An 18,946-nucleotide genomic window follows, 5' to 3' on the forward strand; every position below is an offset into this window, starting at 1 on the left:
TTCTGCCTTGTTCCAGTAAATTTTAGATTTTGGGCATGTCCACCATGCGTGGTAGTATGTGCCAATTTTCCTTTTACATTTCCAACACATAGGTGAAGCACTAGGAAACATCTTTGAAATCCTGTTTGGTGGAAGATGCCATCTATAAAACATTTTAATCTGATTCTCTTTGAAAGAAATTGATCTAGTTATCTTCCAATTATATGTCCACATCTTTTCCCATGTATCTAAGTTTATTTCTTTTCCAAGATTTTTACACCAACTAATCAAAACTGTTAATCTCCCAATCAATTTCCCTTGATTTTGTATCAGTAATTTCCCAAGTGCATTGTTATCCTTCCTGAATATAAATGTTCTTGTGTCTTTTTGATATCTAGAGTTAATCTGGGCGTACTGCCACCAATCAATTTCTACCCCAGATTCTTGTAATTCTTGTTTTGTTTTTAATTTTAATTGATTGTCAAGTAAATCACTATATTTCCATATTTTACCTTATTTTAACAAATTTGGGCGAAAAATTGCTTCAATCGGTGAAATCCAATCTGGCATTACTAAGAAATGATTTTTTTAAAAATCTCTCTCCAAACATCTATTAATGCCTTTCTAATTTTATTCCTATTAAAATATGAATGAGTTTTAGACTTTTCGTACCATATGAAGGCGTGCCAGCCTAGCACTAAGTCATGGCCTTCTAAGTTTCATAATCTTCTGTTTTCCAGGGTTAACCATTTTTTATTCATGTTAATGCTGCAGCTTGGTAGTATAACTTCCAATTTGGGAGGGCAAGTCCTCCTCTTTCCTTCTGGTCTTCTAATGAACTTTGTTTTATTCTTGGTTTCTTACCTTGCCATATAAAATTTTTAGTAATCTTTGTTAGTTCTTTAAAGAAATTCCCTCCTGGATTTATTGGAATTACTTGAAATAAACTATTCATTTTAATTGTAGAAATTCTTCCTACTAAAGATAACTGTAGATTATTCCATATTTCCAGATCTTTTTTAATTTGACCTAAGAGTTTTGTATAGTTATCATTTTTTAAGGACATGACTTTTGCAGAAATCCAAATACCGTATTTTTCGCTCTATAAGACGCACCTGCTGATAAGACACACCTAGATTTTAGAGGAGGAAAATAGAAAAAAAATATTTTGAGCCAAAAAGTAGGCTAAAATATTAATTACAATAACACTGCCCTAGGGGAATTGGGAAAATATACAAACAAGCCCCCCTCTCTCTTTCTTTCTTTCTATCTCTCCCTCTTTCTCTCTACCTTTCTTTCTCTTTCTCTCTCTCCCTTTCTCTGTCCCTCTTTCTTTCTCTCTGTTCTTCTCTTTCTTTCTCTCTGTCCCTCTTTCTTTCTCTCTGTCCCTCTCTTTCTTTCTCTCTGTCCCTCTCTTTCTTTCTCTCTGTCCCTCTTTCTTTCTCTCTGTCCCTCTTTCTTTCTCTCTGTCCCTCTTTCTTTCTCTCTGTCCCTCTCTTTCTTTCTCTCTGTCCCTCTCTTTCTTTCTCTCTGTCCCTCTTTCTTTCTCTTATCTCTCCTTCTCTCACTCACTCTCTTTGTATCTCTCTCTTTCTCTCCTTCTCTATCTCTCCCTTTCTCTCTCCCTCTTTCTATCTCTCCTCTCCCTTTCTCTGTCCCTCTCTTTCTTTCTCTCTGTTCTTCTCTTTCTTTCTCTCTGTCCCTCTTTCTTTCTCTCTGTCCCTCTCTTTCTTTCTCTCTGTCCCTCTCTTTCTTTCTCTCTGTCCCTCTTTCTTTCTCTCTGTCCCTCTTTCTTTCTCTCTGTCCCTCTCTTTCTTTCTCTCTGTCCCTCTCTTTCTTTCTCTCTGCCCCTCTCTTTCTTTCTCTCTGTCCCTCTTTCTTTCTCTCTCTTATCTCTCCTTCTCTCACTCACTCTCTTTGTATCTCTCTCTTTCTCTCTCTCCTTCTCTATCTCTCCCTCTTTCTCTCTCCCCCTTTCTATCTCTCCTCTTTCTTTCTCTCTCTTTCTTTCTCTTTCTCTCTCCCTTATTTTTTCTGTTTTTCTGCTGTGGGCGGAGAGCGTGTGGCCCAGACCCTGAGCAGAAAGGGGCCTCCGTGGCTCCCGAGTGGCATCCGAAACCCGCTGGGCAATCTGCCAAGCGCTTTAGGGCCCCTCAAACCCCGACGACCTCGCCTGGCCGGGACAGGGCAGCTTCCTCTGACAGGTGCCGCGCGGGGCCGAGGGGGCTTCAAAACTCAGGTGCCGCGCGGGGCCGAGGGGGCTCAGCAGGAGGCACAGCGGCGGGCAGAGAGAGGGAAGGGGGCAGCAGCGTCCCTCCTGGCCTTGGTGGGCCGCCCCGACCCTCCCCACCTCCTGCAAACGTGGCGGGCGGTGGGGGGAGAGCGAGGAGCCGGCTCCGGCGGGCGCGGGGCTTGGCTGGCTGGTGGGGGGAGCGCCGCTGGTGGTGCGGAGGGAGACCCTCCTCCGGGAGGGAGGGGGCCAGGCAGCAGCTAGCCAGCCAGCTGTCGGGATGGCGCTTCCGAGTTCGCAGCCAAACTTTGCACAGGCGGCGGCCGGCTGCGAGTGACTGGCTGGGTTTTGGGTCTTCGAGACCTCCCCGCCTCCTGAAGCGATTCCCGTAGCCTTCCCAAAGGCTGGGAGCCGCCAACGCTCCTCCGGTGCCGCTCCGCCTCCTAAACCTGCGCGGTGGAGGCGTCCCCCGGCCCAGCACTTCCGGAGGCCGAAAGGCGCGGCTCTCTTCGGGGTTGGGAAGAGGAGAGGCGGCGACAGAGGCGGCAGTCTCCAGATGAGTATATCGCTGCCCCCCTCTGCTCCAGCGCCCCCCCCTCCCTGCCTGCATCTTCGCTCCATAAGACGCGGCTGATTTTTCATCCTACTTTGGGAGGAAAAAAACTGCGTCTTATGGAGCGAAAAATACGGTACCTAGGTATTTTACTTTTTTTGTTATTTTCATGTTTGTTAAATTTTCTAATTGTTTTTTCTGTAAGTCTGTCATATTTTTTATAAGCATTTGTGTCTTTTCTTTATTAATTTTCAGACCCGCTACTTTTCCATATTCTTCTATTAATTCTACTAATTTTAATATGGATGTCAATGGATCTTCTATTATGAAGACTACATCATCTGCAAAAGCTTGAACTTTGTAACTTTCTTTTTTAATCTTCAGGCCTTTTATATCATTTTCTGTTCTTATTTTTATTAATAATGTTTCGAATGTTAGAATAAATAATAATGGTGATATGGGACAACCTTGTCTAACACCTCTTAGTATTTCTAATCTTTCCATTTGTTCATTATTTATTATAATTTTTGCTGTCTGTTTAAATCTCATCACTAATATTAAAAAATTTAGTTCCTACTTTCATCTTATTTAATTGTATTTTCATAAAAGTTCAATCTACGTTATCAAATCCCTTTTTTGCATCAAGAAATATCAGTGCCATTTGTTTACTGGGATATTGTTCATACTATTCTAGGGTATTTATAGTTGTCCTCAAATTATTTTTAATTTGCCTACCTGGTAAGAATCCATTCTGGTCTTCATGTATCATTCCATTTATAATGTTTTTCAGTCTACATGCATATATTGATATAAACATTTTGTAGTCTACGTTTAGTAATGAAATTGGTCTATAATTCCCAATTTTCTCCTTTTCCGTTCCCTCTTTATGCATTAATGTTATTAAGGTTTCTGTCCATGTTCTAGGTAATTTTCCATCTGCTATTATGCTATTAAATATCTCCAAAATATTGGAGAAAAGTATTTCAATGTCCAACTTGTAAAATTCTGCTGGAATTGCATCTGAGCCAGTTGGTTTATTGTTTTTCTGGGTTTTGATAGATTGCTGTAATTCTAGGGCTGTGAAATGATTATTAAGTTTTTGTTGCTGTTCTTCAGTTAATATTGGTAGGTCTATAGTGCTTAAGTAATCTGCAATTGCCTCTTCTTTTATTTCTTCTTTTTCATACAATTTCCTGTAAAATTGTAATACTATTTCCTTCTCTTCATCTATTTTGTGTCTTATTACTCCTTCCATATCTGACAATTTTTTAATAATTTTAGATTTTCTTTCTTTCCTTAATTTATAAGCTAACCATCTTCCTGGTTTATTTGCATATTCAAAATATTCTTGTTTCACTCTTTTTATTTTTTTCTATCATTTGTTCTTGTTCCATTAACTTTATTTTATGTTTTAATATATCCCTCTGGTTTTTATCTTTATCATCCTGTTGATTTTGCTGCATTTCTAATTCTAATTTTTTAAATTCATCTTCTAATGTTTGATATTGTATCTTTTTCTCTTTATTTTTCCTAGCTACATATGAAATGGTTAAACCCATAATATAAGCCTTTGTTGTACCCCAGAGATTTTGTGGGGTTGTGTCATTATTTTTATTTATTTTGAAAAAAAGTTCCAATTCTTTCCCAATCCATTCTTTATATTCAGGATCACGCAAAACATCCCTATTCATAAACCAATTATTGAGTTTTTCCCTACCTTTCCAATGTATTGCTATTGGGCTATGGTCTGTCCAACTATTAGTTTCTATTTCAATATTCTTAATTTTTTCCATTGTATGCGCTGGTGCCCATGCCATATCTATCCTAGTCCAAATTTTGTGGGGATTTGAGTAGAAGGTATATTGTTTATTTTGTGGGTGGTATTCACGCCTGACGTCTTTTAATAGTAGTTCTGTACTCATTTTCCAAAGAGTTATTGGTAGGATTGTTTTTTTTTTCTTTCCCTCCTCTTCCCTGAATAATCCATTTGACTATCTGAAATTGCATTAAAGTCACCTACTATTATCATATTTTCTATTGATAACTCAATTATCTTATTGTGTAATTCCTTATAAAATTGTTTTTGATTGTAGTTGGGTGCATATATTGATATAATAACCAGAGGTTTTGGTTCTAAATCTAGTTGTACAATCAAAATTCTTCCTTTGAAATCACTATTTGTTTTGAATCTATTGTTTGTTTCATCAATATACATTACTACACCTCTTTTTTAAAAATCTGCTAAACTCATGTATATTTTCCCAAGTTTGGGCTTATTAAGTAATTTTCTATTTGATTTTTTAATATGAACTTCTTGTAGTATATTTATTTGTGCTCTTTGTTTCTTGAGCTTAGTCAATATTTGATTTCTTTTCCTGGGATTATTCAATCCATTAACATTTACTGAGAAGATTTTTAAATCTTGTGACATCCCTATTTATAATATTTTTTGGTTTCTTTACATTCTCTCAATCTACTACCTAACACCAGTTCTTGTTGAATTTGAGGTTGTGGTTGTTTCTTTCTGACAGCTTGTGTTTCCTCCCTCTCTTTGCTGGTTGCCTCCTATTCTTCTTCTTTGTCTTTAGTTTCTTTGTGTAGTTGTTCTGTTCTATTTAATCCACTTTGTGCAAAGAAAGCTCTTGTGTCTTCCGCATTCTCTATCTTTATTTATTTATTTATTGGATTTGTATGCCGCCCCTCTCCGTAGACTCTATTCTCCATCCTTGCCAAGTTAGCGAGAGACCTTCTGGTACCAACCATCAGAATACTATGTTTTCTTGTATTAAGACACTTGTGAGAAAATAATATTCTCTTCTGCTCTCTCTTACTCTTTTTGGAACTTGTTTTAGTATTATAATGCCTTTCCCTTTGTGTTTCCAGGTTTGGTTTCTTGCTTGTTTCAAGATGTCATCTCTAATTATTCTCCTGGAGAATTTGATGTGGACCTCTCTTGCTAGATTATGCCATCGTACATATCCAGTCTGGACTCTGTAAATTTCATCTCTCTCTCTTATAAGATCTTGTGGGTCCATCTGTAGAATTTCTCCTATTATCTCTGCCATCTTTACTGTTAAGTCTTCATCTTTCTCCTCACTTATGTTTTGGAATTTCAAGCCGTGTGAGGCGGATTGCAATTCCAGATTGGTTATTGCTTCATCGAAGCCTCTGTTAGATAGATAACTGTGTTCTTCATATTCTTCCATCTTTTGTCCTACATCATCGACTTTATCCTCCACTGTTTTCATTCTTTTTTCATTCTCTTGTAAATTTTGTTGTATAACTTTCATATTTCCATCCATCTCCTTCATACTTCCTTTTACTTCTCCTATTTTGGGTTTGACATCTCCCATTTCTGTTTTAAGATTGCCCATTTCATTTTTCATTTCTTCTAAATATTTTTTCACTTCTTCTCTATTTGTGTCCATTGAGATTTGGGTTTTCTGCATGAAATCTTGAATGGTGGCCAGAGTATCTTGAATGGTCTGAAAGTTAGGTTCTGGTGGAGTTTTCTCCTTTTCTTTTTCTTTATCCTTGGCCAACATTGTTGTTATTGATCTTTGTTGTAATGGAGATGATACTCGAGATACCTTTGGAGTGGGAGTTGGGGTGGAGGTCTGTTTTTTGGTTGTTGTTGTTGTTGTGATGGTAGTAGTACTCTGTAACCTAGAAGAGCCTCTCATATCTCCAGGGATTGTCAACCAAAAATTATATAATATCTTAAGTTTCTTCTATTTTAATTAATTGTAGTCGTTGATAACAAGACTATATTATTTAAAAACAATTATAATCAGACCAAATAGTAATATTATATAAAAACACAATACTATAAAAGGCTAGACACACCAAAAGAGGGAAGAATGTATTTAAACTATCATGATAAATTTTATAATACCCTCTAAGTTAATTAATTGTTTTCTCAGGTATAAATCAAGTATCAAATATCAAATTTCAAATATTTCATTCAATGTAGTAAATAAAATTAAAGCAAAATATATAATTCTATTGGTCTAACATAAATCAAAATACATATAATAAAAGGAAAAGCGAGAATAAGAGAGAAAAAAGTAAAAGAAGACAAAAAATGAGAGAGAGGGAAGGATAAGTAAATGGATTTGGGGTATGCCAGATCGAGGGGGGGGGTTAATTATCTAGCAGTTCATCCTATACCTTAACTGTCTATAGCAAAAAAAGTTTAAAAAAACCTTAGAAAAAAAAGTGAATAGAAAATATAATATGAAAATATAAGTATAAATGTGAATGTTATGTAAAAGTGTATTTATAAAAATAGGTGAAATATAACCAAGAAAGAAAAAAATATTATAAATATATAATATAAAAATATAAATATAAATGTAACTATTATATAAAAGTGTAAATATAAAAGTATAAAAGTGTAAAAGTGTAAATGTTAAGGTATAAATGTGAGGAAAAAAATATGGGTATTAAAAATCTAAAAGAGAATTAAAAAGCTCAATAATCACTCAGTTGATATATTTCAAAATTAACCCTGATATCGTTTTTATATCCTTGAATCCTTAAATCTTTAATTTCTTGTGTCCACGTTCCACACTTATATTCTTGTGTTCTCAATTTCACAATATATATGTATTTTATCCTTGAAAGCAAACTAAATCAGCAATCCATGTGCCAGGGAAAAGTAAAAAAAAATAAAATCAATCCATAATCTCCTAACAACGTCAGCGAAAGTCAAGTACAGGAAGTAGAAAATACGATGAATAATAGTGATAACAATAGTTAATGAAAAATAAGAAAAATTAAAAAGCAAGGAAAAAATAAGAAGCAAGGAAAAATAAGCGAAAATTAGTCCGTTGATCCTTCCGCTGCCAGTGTTCGAAGAAGAAAAATAGTCCCGCTACGAACTTTCCCAAATCACCAAAGTCTGTTTTGCAAAATAAAGTCAAATTGGGTTATATTACTTAATCACATTGGAGGATTAAAAAGATTCAAAGTTGATTGGTATTTCTCATAATCAAATATTTTTTCCTTAATATATTATAATTCAAGATCGCCTTTTTAAGTACACTTCCTTCTACTATAGCCGGAAATAATCAGACATGATCAAATAGGATATTTTCAATTTTCAATTTATTAGATTCTCTTTTCATCCCCTATTGCGAAGCAAGTTCATATTCTTCCAGGGATGTAAGGTATTTCAAGTATACTTTTTCTTAAAGTTCAGCAATTTGTAGAAAATAAGTAGAAATAATGTATATACATTTAGGTTCTGTGCATGGATATTACTTAAAGAGGAAAAAAAACCTTTTCTTGTTCGACTTTTATTTTCTAGATCTTTTATTTTATTTTCCTTGGTATTAAGAGAATAAAAACACAAAAGAGTATACCTTATTCAGTGCAGACTTTCTTCTTTTCTTTTCTGATGATCCTTATCTCGTTGACTTTTGTTATTGTCAATGCTCCCTCCTCCGTGAGAGCTAGCCACTATGGCCGCACCCCAGCCGGAGCGCGGTTCTTCCTTGTTTGGGGCTGCGGGGTTGTTCTCTTCCTCTGGGACAGTGGCGTTTTGCCCCTCGGGTTCAGACGACCCCGTCCTCTAGATCTAACCCTCCGAGTTCTCTCCAACTGCAATTGCGGTCCTCCAATCAGGAAAAAAGGAGCGACAGGGACAGAGCCGTATCCCTGCCGACCCGATGTGATTCGTTCCATAACCACCTATTTGCACAACCTAGACTTGCCTTGCCTAGTCTAATCTAGTCCTCCAGTCCAGTTTAATCTGAAAAATTAGCATATTATTTGCCATGTAGATTAAGTGAAGTATGAATAAAGCTTTAACCAAATTTTTACATTCCTGTGTGGATCTAGGTTGCTAAAGTAAATTAAGCTCTTGAGAAATGAGCTCTCTAAGGATAATTACAAACATCCTATAGATAAACCTCTGTTTTTAATCTAGCACTTTTGCAGCAAAAATATTGTTTGAAGAGCATTTTATTTCACCATGAATTCTGTCAAAGGTACATGGAAAGGGTCCTCCTATTATAACATCTGAAATTTTTAAAAAGAATGGAAAATAAATCAATATTTAGTGAATTTCTTTTGCATGGATTCCCTGACACTGAAGAACTACGGATAATTCATATTGTTATTTTTTTAATAATTTATTTTGTAGCTTTTATTGAAAATATCATCATAATCATTGTCATTGTTTACAGCCATCAACTCCATTCACCCATGTATTTTTTTCTTGTCAATCTCTCCTTGCAAGATCTTGGCTCCATCTCGGTTACCGTTCCCAAATCAATGCTGAATTCTTTGATGAACACAGAAGCCATTTCTTACTCTGGGTGTGTCTGCCAAGTTTTCTTCCTTGTTTTCTTTATGATGTCTCACTTCTTTCTCCTGTGTTTCATGGCCTATGATCGTTATGTAGCCATTTGCAACCCACTGCATTATGAGACTATAATGAGCAAAAAAGCTTGTATCCAAATGGCAACCAGTGTCTGGATGGCTGGGCTGTTTTATTCTATGCTTTATACAGGAAATTTGTTTTCTCTGAAGTTCTGTTCTAGAATCATCAATCAGTTCTTCTGTGAAATCCCTCAACTTGTCAAGATCTCTTGCTCTGACTCTTATGTTTCAGAGGTGTGGATAATTATCTTGGGTTCTTGTTTTGCATTCATTCTTTTTGTGCTAATTGGGTTTTCATATGTTCAGATCTTTAGAACAGTTTTGAGAATCCCATCTACTCATGGGAAGCAAAAAGCCTTCTCCACCTGTTTACCTCATCTCCTAGTCATTTGTTTGTTTATGATATGTGGTACCTTTGTATACCTGAGACCCACACCCAGCTCCCAATCGACATCAAATATCATGATATCCTTGTTTTACTGTGTGATACCACCAGTCATGAATCCACTGGTTTACAGCATGAGGAACAAGGAACTCAAAATAGCATTCTGGAAGCTGATTATCTGTTTTTTCCCCTACACTTTATAGAAATATTTTCAGTTGTATATATTTTAGTGTGAACTTTCAATTTCCTGAAAGTTTTGAAATATATCTGAACTTATGTGATGAAAAAGGTAACATTCTTATTATTGAAGAAAAAATGATTTTGATTAAGGAGTTCTTTCTTTCTTTCTTTCTTTCTTTCTCTCTCTCTCTCTCTCTCTCTCTCTCTCTTTCTTTCTTTCTTTCTTTCTTTCTTTCTGTGATTTATAGGCTACCCAAAGCCTTGTGCACTCTGTGTGATGAACAACAATGTAAAACAAAGTAAAAACAATTCTAAAACCCTTAACACTAAACATTCATATCTATTCAGTGGGAACAAGATGGAATCATTCACCATGAAATTCATTATAAAATTAAAGGAACTATAAAGGTGGTATGTAGCATTAAAGCTAGCTAAGTAAGTTTACAGAAGCAGTTACACACACACATACGTGCGCGCACACACACACATTATAAAAGGCTTTTTGCCATACTGTGGCTTTGATATATACCCTTGAATTTTGGCAGACCTCTATATCACTACTCAATTGAAAAGCCCTAGAGATGTGGCTTTTCCATTAAGAGCTGAGTTAGAATGTGATATCTGCATATCAGAAGGTTGACTTGCCATTGTGTTTTTCTTTTAAATGTTGGTGGTTTTAGTGGTTTTTATGTTGTTTTAAGTTTTGATTGAGAACCTCCCAGAATTTGGGACAAGGTGATCAGCCATAAAAATGTTTTAAGTAAATAAAAATAATAATTCTGAGATTCTATTTTGTTGTTGTATTTGAATCTCCAGCAATCCCAGTGCAAAACAACGAATCAAAACAATTTTAAGGTTGTTTTTCCCCACTGTAACAATAAATTTGAAAAAGTATGGCCACAGAATATAATTCTTTATTAGCCATGTGTGATTGGACACACAAGGAATTTGGTTTGGGTGCATATGCTCTCAGTGTACATAAAAGAAAAGATACATTTGTCAAGAATCATGAGGTACTACCACTGATGGCCTACTACTGGAATGGTAAAGTGCTATGTTCTGGTAACAATTTTTGGGATGAATGCGCAGCTGTGTACCCCCAAAATGCACATACATGCCCCACGTGAAATTAGGCTTCTGGGCATTTGCAGGAAGCAAAATATTGTGTGAAGATGCTTGTGTGAGGGAGATTTCAGTGATTTTCACTGTTTTTTTGCTTCTGCGTATGCGTAAAAGCAAACATATCACTGAAAATCTCTGAAATCAGTACACATAGGGCACACCAGTAATGCCAAAGACAGCAGTCCTTCACTGGGTAGAAAACTTAATGATTGTCATATGGGAAACAATCAAAATTAATATAAATCATAAGGATACAAGCAACAATTTAAAGTCAAATAAACCAAAAATCTATGCTTACGTGTATTAGAACACTATTGCTTTAAGAGCTAGTGTTACAGATTGCCATAAGAGGGAGCAAGAAGCGTGATTTTCTCTCTCTACTATTCTCTGCTATTTCTGTTATGTCTATGTGACTATGCTATAATAAGAATTGTGTGTTCAAATGATGATTTATGTATTTGTAGGCTGAACTGGTAAGGTTATAGTATTGTATATGTATTGATTGATTTAACTATATGACGAGGGCTGTTCTTCACTAAGATATTTGCTAAAGTAAATAATATTTTATGCACTTAATGTATCTGGATTGTATTATTAAAGTATTGCTCATATCTCTGGGCTATCAACTAGATATCTGCTAGACCTCCACGTTTCCTCTGTGTATGTGTATCTTTGACAACTCAGGGATTACTCTGCACACTCCTTAACACAATCACACAATCATAAATGGGAAGAGAAAGGCACTACTCTAAAACCATCTCTATCTATTGGACCAGATGGATTGTATGTCTGCTTTAACATTTTTCTACTGGCCTATGGAACCACTAGGAACCACTGGGAATAATTTTTGATAAATCTTTCAGGACCAGCTCTGTACCCAACCTATGGTCTCTAGCCATGGTCATCCCTATCTTCAAAAAGAGAGAACCCAGCCTAGTTAAAAATTACAGACCAATCTCTTTATGTTGTGTCACCTGCAAAGTCATGGAATCAATCATTAACCAACCTATTACCCCCCACTTAGAAGCAAGCTCTTTAACAAACAATTTGGTTTCAGAAAAAAATATCCTGTAATTTACATTGAAAAAACACATGGATTACACAACTTGAGCAGGGCAAAACAATAGATGCAATTTACATAGACTTCTGCAAAGCCTTTGACTCAATGGTACACAACAAACTACTTCTAAAAATAAAAACTTATGGCATTTCTGGACCTCTGTACAAATGTATTACAAGGCAACAAGTGGTCAAAATAGGAAAAACTTTAACAAATCTTGTGTCTGTTAACAGCACTGTCTTCCAAGACAGTATTTTAGGACCGATTCTTTTTATTCTTTACATGAATGATTTTTGTAATAATATAAAAATCAACTGTGTTCTCTTTGGAAATGATGCAAAACTATCAATATCACCAATAAAACTGCAACTCTTCAAAAAGACCTTGACTATGTATCAAAATGGTCAAACAAGTGGCAACTCCAAATCTCAACCAACATATGCTCAGTCTTACACATTGGCAAAAATAATCAGAACATAAAATACAAACTACATGATCACAACTTTGTTGACAAATCCTCATTACGTAAAGGACCTTGGAGTACTCATCTGTAGTGACCTAAGTGCCAGAGCCCACTGCAACATCATTGCTAAGAAGGCATTAAGAGTGGTTAACCTAATCTTGTGTAGCTTCTTTTCTGGTAGTAATGTACTCCTAACAAGAGTGTATAAAACATTTGCTAGACCAATACTCAAATACATCTCATCTGTCTGGAACTCATAATACATATTGGATATTAATACAATTGAGAATGTCCAGAGATATTTCATGAGACGAGTACCACATTTCTCTGTTTGCAACAGAATATCTTATGCCACCAATTTGAAATTTTGGGTGTAGAAAATTTAGAACTCTGCCACCTTTGATCTGACCTAAGCATAGTGCACAAGATTATATGCTATAATGTCCTATTTGTCGATGACTACTTCAGCTTCAACCACAACAATACACAAGTAATCAGTTAAACTACAAGAAACAAATGTATTCTGTGTTGTATAGATTAAAAAGGGAGAATAAAGGTGCTAGAAATTCAAGCTAGTTCTGTTCTCATATTGTTTTTGGTTATTTTATGAGATAATATTATTTTGAATTACTTTGTATAATTGTAAATTATTCTGAAAAAACATAGGTTGTGTTGAAAGGAATTGCCAGTGACAAAAGTATTGTCCAGGGGCACCTAAATGCGTAAAGTAATACAATTCATTTTTGTGAGAGAAAATGCTGTTGACATGGCCCAATATGGAACAAATGTTATTTAGTTTTTAGTTGTACCATTTGTAGGTACTTCTGACACAAATAAATACAGATCATGAAGACTGTTTATACTACATTCTGATAAATGTATAACATAAAGTAAAATAGAACATAAGGAAAAATATATATTCTTCCTGGGTGGTAAATTGAAGATTTAATAATACAATTAATTGAAGCCTTTTAACTATTTGTCTTGTTGGTTGAAAGAAAAGGAAGAATCATGGGGTATCACACAATTCTTCTATTCTGAAAAGCCTTCATTTCTATAAATACTAGAGAATATGAAGTTTCTTGATTTATATTGATTTGAACTATTATTCGTATATATATATTTAATCTGTATCAATCTAATATTTCTAATTTGTAGAGAAGTTTATGAAAAATGTTAGATAAACCATATTTATTTTAAAAGGAATGAAGGAAAGAAGGAAGTGAGGAAGTTAAGGAGGGAGGGAGGGGGAGGTAGGAAGGAAAGATTTCATACTAATTTCATAATAAATGAGAATTGTTTATTTTGGCCCTGTGATACTACAATGATATTTCAGATGGATTTTACTTTCACTATTCTTTCAGGAGTATATATAGGTATCCTGATCTCCTCCAAAGTAAACAATTATCATCATCATTATTATCATTTCTAAAAATTATCATATGCCATTAATTTTAAAAATGATGCAAATATATAAGTGGAAAAGTAATTGAAAACGTACAGGTTAAAATATTGTTGGATTTTGAATGAAAACTAAGAGCTTTTATTTCACATTTTAGAATATATAATAATTAGATATATATATATATAATCTATAACTTTTAAAACAATTCTAAGACAAATTAGTCAAGGGAGGTATATTGTCTCCATGAATCAAAAATCAAAGATGTAACTGGGTCCCTTACTAAAATAATCAACTCCACAGATTATTACTGTTAAACCCTTGCTTATAAACACCCTGGCTGCTACCTGATTGGTTGAAATTAAATAGCCAGTGTGCTGGAGACTTGGCCAATGAATGTGTTCAGAGAATGTTGAGTGAATGGAATGATTGTTTTTTATGCTTTTTTTGGGGGGGGGGGAGAAGGGTTAGATTTTTTAATTAATTAATTGGATTCAACATATTGTACACTGTTTATTATATGTTGTGAACTGCCCTGAGTCCTCGGTGAGGGGTGGCATAGAAATCCAATTAAAAATAAATAAATAAATAAATAAATAAATAAATAAATACATACATACATACATACATACATACATACATACATACATACATACATACATACATACTTGAACTGAGTCTTTGAATTAACCAATATTTCTATGCAAAGCCACCTCCTGCCTTTTTTCCTTTGAGCTAGCCAACTTCCGGCCTTAACATTTGGTGATGGAAGAGGAAAACCTAACCTTCCTTTACTTTTCCCAGAGTGTCTTCCATCCTAACTCACTTCATAATTAGCAGACCAATGCTATATATTCAAATTTAAAACTAACAACAACTCTTCCAAAAATTCTTATTTTTTTTTAACATTTACTCTTAAGGAAAAAAAATAACTCTTTATTCTAGGAATATATCGCCAAAAGAAAAAAACCCTACATCCAGTAAAAAGTCTAGTTTTCTCTTCTGGGTTCTCAATCAAATTAATCCAAAATTTAATCCCAACTTTTAATCACTGTTGGTTTAACTTTGCAAAATATGTCTTATTTCTTGTGACTTTTCATTTTTAGGCCTGTTGCTTCCTCTCCTTCCTTGATCTCTTTCTTCAATATTTGTTTTTCTTGTTCCCTCTTTTATCATAACTAAATACCTCTAAAGTACATTTAGACATAACTAAATATATTGTCTTATTTTCATATTCACTATGCATTTCAACTTTTCTTATTAGTTATCAAAATTTCATATATTTTTCCAAATCAATTAATTTGTTCAGACTTCTATATAATGAGTTTAAAATTTTCATTTAAACAGATTTCATTTATAAAAGTAATTTCTATCTCAGTAAATGTTAAGTCAAAAATTAATCAACCTTTAGTTTTCTATTCCTTTCTCTATTATACAATATTTATACAAATGGGAATAGAGCTCTTAACAGAATCTTTATATTGATTGTATAAATCATGTCGTTAATATTAATTCATTCCATTATTCATATTGTTATATTCATTATATTGTTTAGAATACATTAATCATTTAAAATTTCACATAATTTTGATTAATTCAAAAAGAGAAGAAAGAGATAGGCAAGAAAGGAAAACAAGAAACAAACTGAACAGAAATCTCTAATATGTATTGTCTATTTATTTCTCTAATATATAGTATTGTATTATATAAAAAGCACATCAGACTGTAACCCAATAATTAAATTGATCATGTATCTCAAACTCCAAACAATTTATCTTGTTGTCACTATGAAGTTTAATTTGATACCTATAATAATAAGAAAGACAGAGCAAATGAAACAAATCTAGAATATTCTAAAACCCTTCGCCCAATTCCTTTTAATCTCTCAGCTCTTTCCTATTTATATTTATATTTACCATATATACTTGAGTATAAGCTGAGTTTTTCAGCACCAAAAATGTGCTGAAAAATCCAACCTCGGCTTATACTTAGGTCACTGACGAGTCACTACAAGAGGACAAATAGTGTAAATAGTGCCTAGTGGAAGTTGAGGGTGGCACCCATGGTCCTTCCTCTGCTACTTCATTTTTCAGTGGCCAAACAGAAAGACCACGACTCCCATCTCTGAGAGCCGGATGCAGGGACTGGGCTGTGCAGGTCGCACTTTTCCACCCTCCACGGCTCCAACTTTCAATTAGGAAAGAAAGGTGGCACGGAGGGATGAGGGCAGCACTGACGAGGCACCTTTAAGGCAAATTTGAGGGTTTTTTTAAACTTTGCTTTTCACAAAAGGTACCTGCAAAGGCCGGAGATTTCTGGCTTCCTTCGGGGCTACCGCAACTGAAGCAAGGCTGCTGCCGGCACCACCATGCCCACCCCCTACTTCAGCCACCAGCCCTGTTCTCCTGCCTCTTAGTTTGGGGGAGTGGAATTGTCATTGTAGCAAATAGAGGCTGCTGGGAGGGCACAAAGACACACATACAAAGGTGCCCCAGAAGCAGTTGGCAAAGGGCGCTCTGAGCAAAGTGGCTGTGGCAGGTGTGGGAAAGATGCTGCCTCTCCCCAGCTCAAGCAAAGGTGCCTCCCAAAGGCGCCAGCTGACCGCTCCGATGGAGGAGAAGCAGGGAGGTGGCACGCAAGAGGGGGGGAAAGGTGATGGGAAGCCAGTGAGGTTGGGAGGGGGTGGGAAGAAGACGGAAGCAGGAATTCATCGCCGCTTTAAACACGGAGCCACCTGAAGAAGCCGGGGCAAGACTTTGACAGAAACTCCGGTGGGGGGGAGAGAGGGAGAGAAAGGGTACACACAGACACACTCTCTCTCTTCTTCCCCATGGGCCAGAATATCTTTGGATGATATGAGAAGGAAGTCATCTGAGCTGAGGGAACTGAGTGAAAGAAACAGAGGTGCACATGAGAGAGAGAGATAGGTAGGGGTGCGAAGGCCTTGGCGCCCCCCTTCAGGTCTCATTCTCTTTCAGAGGCAAAGGGCACCAACATCTTGCCATGGCTCCAGTTCTTCAGGTGGCTGTTTTTAAAGCGGCGGTGGATTCCTGCTTCCATCTTCTCACCACTTCCTCCCCACCTCACCGACTTCCCATCACCTTTTCCCCCTCTCATTCTCTTTTGGAGGCATTGGGCGCCATGGCCTTCACATCCTTCCCTATCTCTCTCTCTCCTTCTCGTATGCGCACACCCCCGTTTCTTTTTCCCAGTTACTTCAGCTCAGATTACTTCCTTCTCGTATTGGCCAAAGGCTTTCCGGTGCATGGGGAAGAAGCCTTGCTTCCGTAACAGTAGCTCTGAGGGAAGCCAGAAAGCTCCAGCCTTTGCAGGTACCTTTTGTGAAAAACAAAATTAAAACAAATCCCTCAAATTTGCCTTAAAGGTGCCTCCTCAGTGCCCCACAAGAGCCACACAAGAGCCACAGCAGCGAGCGCAATTTAATGTTCTGGCTGATAGCCCACCATTGGTGAAGAGCCATGTATTTCTTGCTCTATAGAATAAAGAGAGGACAAAGAAAGTTCTAAATACTTTTTGCAGACCTATATGGACTTTGTTGTTAATGGAAACTAGGCTCCTGAGAAATGTGCCCTCCGAGGACAATTAGAAGCATCCCATAGATAAACCTCTGTTTTTATCTAGCACTCTTGGATTAAAGAAAATTATTTTAAAAGCATTTCACTCCATCATGAATTCTGATATAGATACAAAGGTGTAAGATTTTATCTTCTATTCTGAATCCTGAAATATAAATGCAGAATGGAAAATAAGTCAAGAGTCAATGAATTCCTTCTACATGGATTCCCTGATACTGAAGAGCTACATATAGTCCATGTTATTGTTTTTTTAATAATTTATTTGGTAGCCCTCATTGAAAATCTCATCATTATCATTGTCATTGTTTACAGTCATCAACTTCATTCACCCATGTATTTTTTTCTGGTCAATCTATCCTTGCAAGACCTTGGCTCAATTTCAGTAACAGTTCCCAAGTCCATGCTAAATTCCTTGATGAACACTGAAGCCATTTCTTACTCTGGATGTCTCTGCCAGGTTTTCTTCCTTATTTTCTTCATCATGTCTCATTTCTTTCTCCTGGGTGTCATGGCATACGATCGTTATGTAGCCATCTGCAAGCCACTGCATTATGAGATGATCATGAACAAAAAAGCCTGCATCCAAATGGCAACTAGTATTTGGATAGGTGCTCTGTTTTATTCAATGCTCCATGTGGGAAATTTAGCTAAATTAGAATTCTGTTCCAGGATCATCAATCAGTTATACTGTGAAATTCCTCAATTACTCAAGATCTCTTGTTCTAGCTTTTATGTTGCAGTAGAACAGGCAGTTATCTTTGGATCTTTTTTGGGTTTTCTTTACTACATTATAACTGCTTTTTCTTATGTTCAGATCTTCAGAACAGTTTTAAGAATCCCATCTACCCAAGGGAAGCAAAAGGCCTTTTCTACCTGTTTACCTCATCTCATAGTCATTTGTCTGTTTATGATAAGCGGTAGCTTTGCATATCTGAAACCCACATCCAGCTCTCCATCAACTTCAAATACCTTGTTTTCTTTGTTTTACTTTTTGATGCCCCCAGTCATGAATCCACTGATCTATAGCATGAGGAACAAGGAGTTTAAAATGGCATTCTGGAAGCTAATTCTCCATTTGCCATCCTACACTTTACAGACGTATTCTCAGTTATGTATATTTTAGTATATACTATTTGTTTCCTGACATTTGTGGAGTATGACTACACTTCAGTGGATGAATATGTGATAAGTCAACTAATTAACCAAGGAAGATTATTTTGGTTCAGAAGTTAAGTTTTTCTGCTTGTAAAATTGGTGGAACTAAATGAGTTTACATAGTCAGTGCATAACTATGGTTAATTAGTGTATATCATTAAAAGTAGTTAATTAAAATCCATTATCATTGTACAGAAGCATCCAGTATTGAATTTTGTGATAGAAAGAAATGAAATTAGTTATACTTTTTATTTAAATCTTATATATTCCTTATTATTTATGTTATTATTTCTTGAAATATTGAGTATACATGTATGTATATATGTATGTAACATATTTTTGCTGATAATGAAAAGGGAGACTAGTATAGATCTATTCCGAGTTCTTTAACTCTCTTCAGCTAGCTATACAATTGATACACATTTTAAAACATG

General features: G+C 35.8%; 2 protein-coding genes across 2 annotated transcripts; both read left to right on the top strand.

Moving 5' to 3' along the window:
- Positions 1 to 8,804: 8,804 nt before the first annotated feature.
- Positions 8,805 to 9,737, top strand: LOC139155393 (olfactory receptor 14A16-like). The gene has a single exon (XM_070730524.1). It carries the CDS (start codon positions 8,805 to 8,807, stop codon positions 9,735 to 9,737), a length of 933 nt encoding a protein of 310 aa, XP_070586625.1.
- A 7,783-nt stretch (positions 9,738 to 17,520) lies between these two features.
- On the top strand, positions 17,521 to 18,480 carry LOC139155394 (olfactory receptor 14A16-like). The gene has a single exon (XM_070730525.1). The coding sequence runs from the start codon at positions 17,521 to 17,523 to the stop codon at positions 18,478 to 18,480; it is 960 nt and encodes a 319-aa protein (XP_070586626.1).
- Positions 18,481 to 18,946: the final 466 nt, after the last annotated feature.

The sequence above is a fragment of the Erythrolamprus reginae genome, unplaced genomic scaffold (genome assembly GCF_031021105.1).
Source record: "Erythrolamprus reginae isolate rEryReg1 unplaced genomic scaffold, rEryReg1.hap1 H_18, whole genome shotgun sequence".
NCBI lineage: Eukaryota > Metazoa > Chordata > Lepidosauria > Squamata > Dipsadidae > Erythrolamprus > Erythrolamprus reginae.

What these genes read in the sequence shown, in the direction of transcription:
- LOC139155393 (XM_070730524.1), top strand. Translation starts at nt 8,805, where the DNA reads ATGGAAAATAAATCAATATTTAGTGAATTTCTTTTGCATGGATTCCCT.
- LOC139155394 (XM_070730525.1), top strand. Translation starts at nt 17,521, where the DNA reads ATGGAAAATAAGTCAAGAGTCAATGAATTCCTTCTACATGGATTCCCT.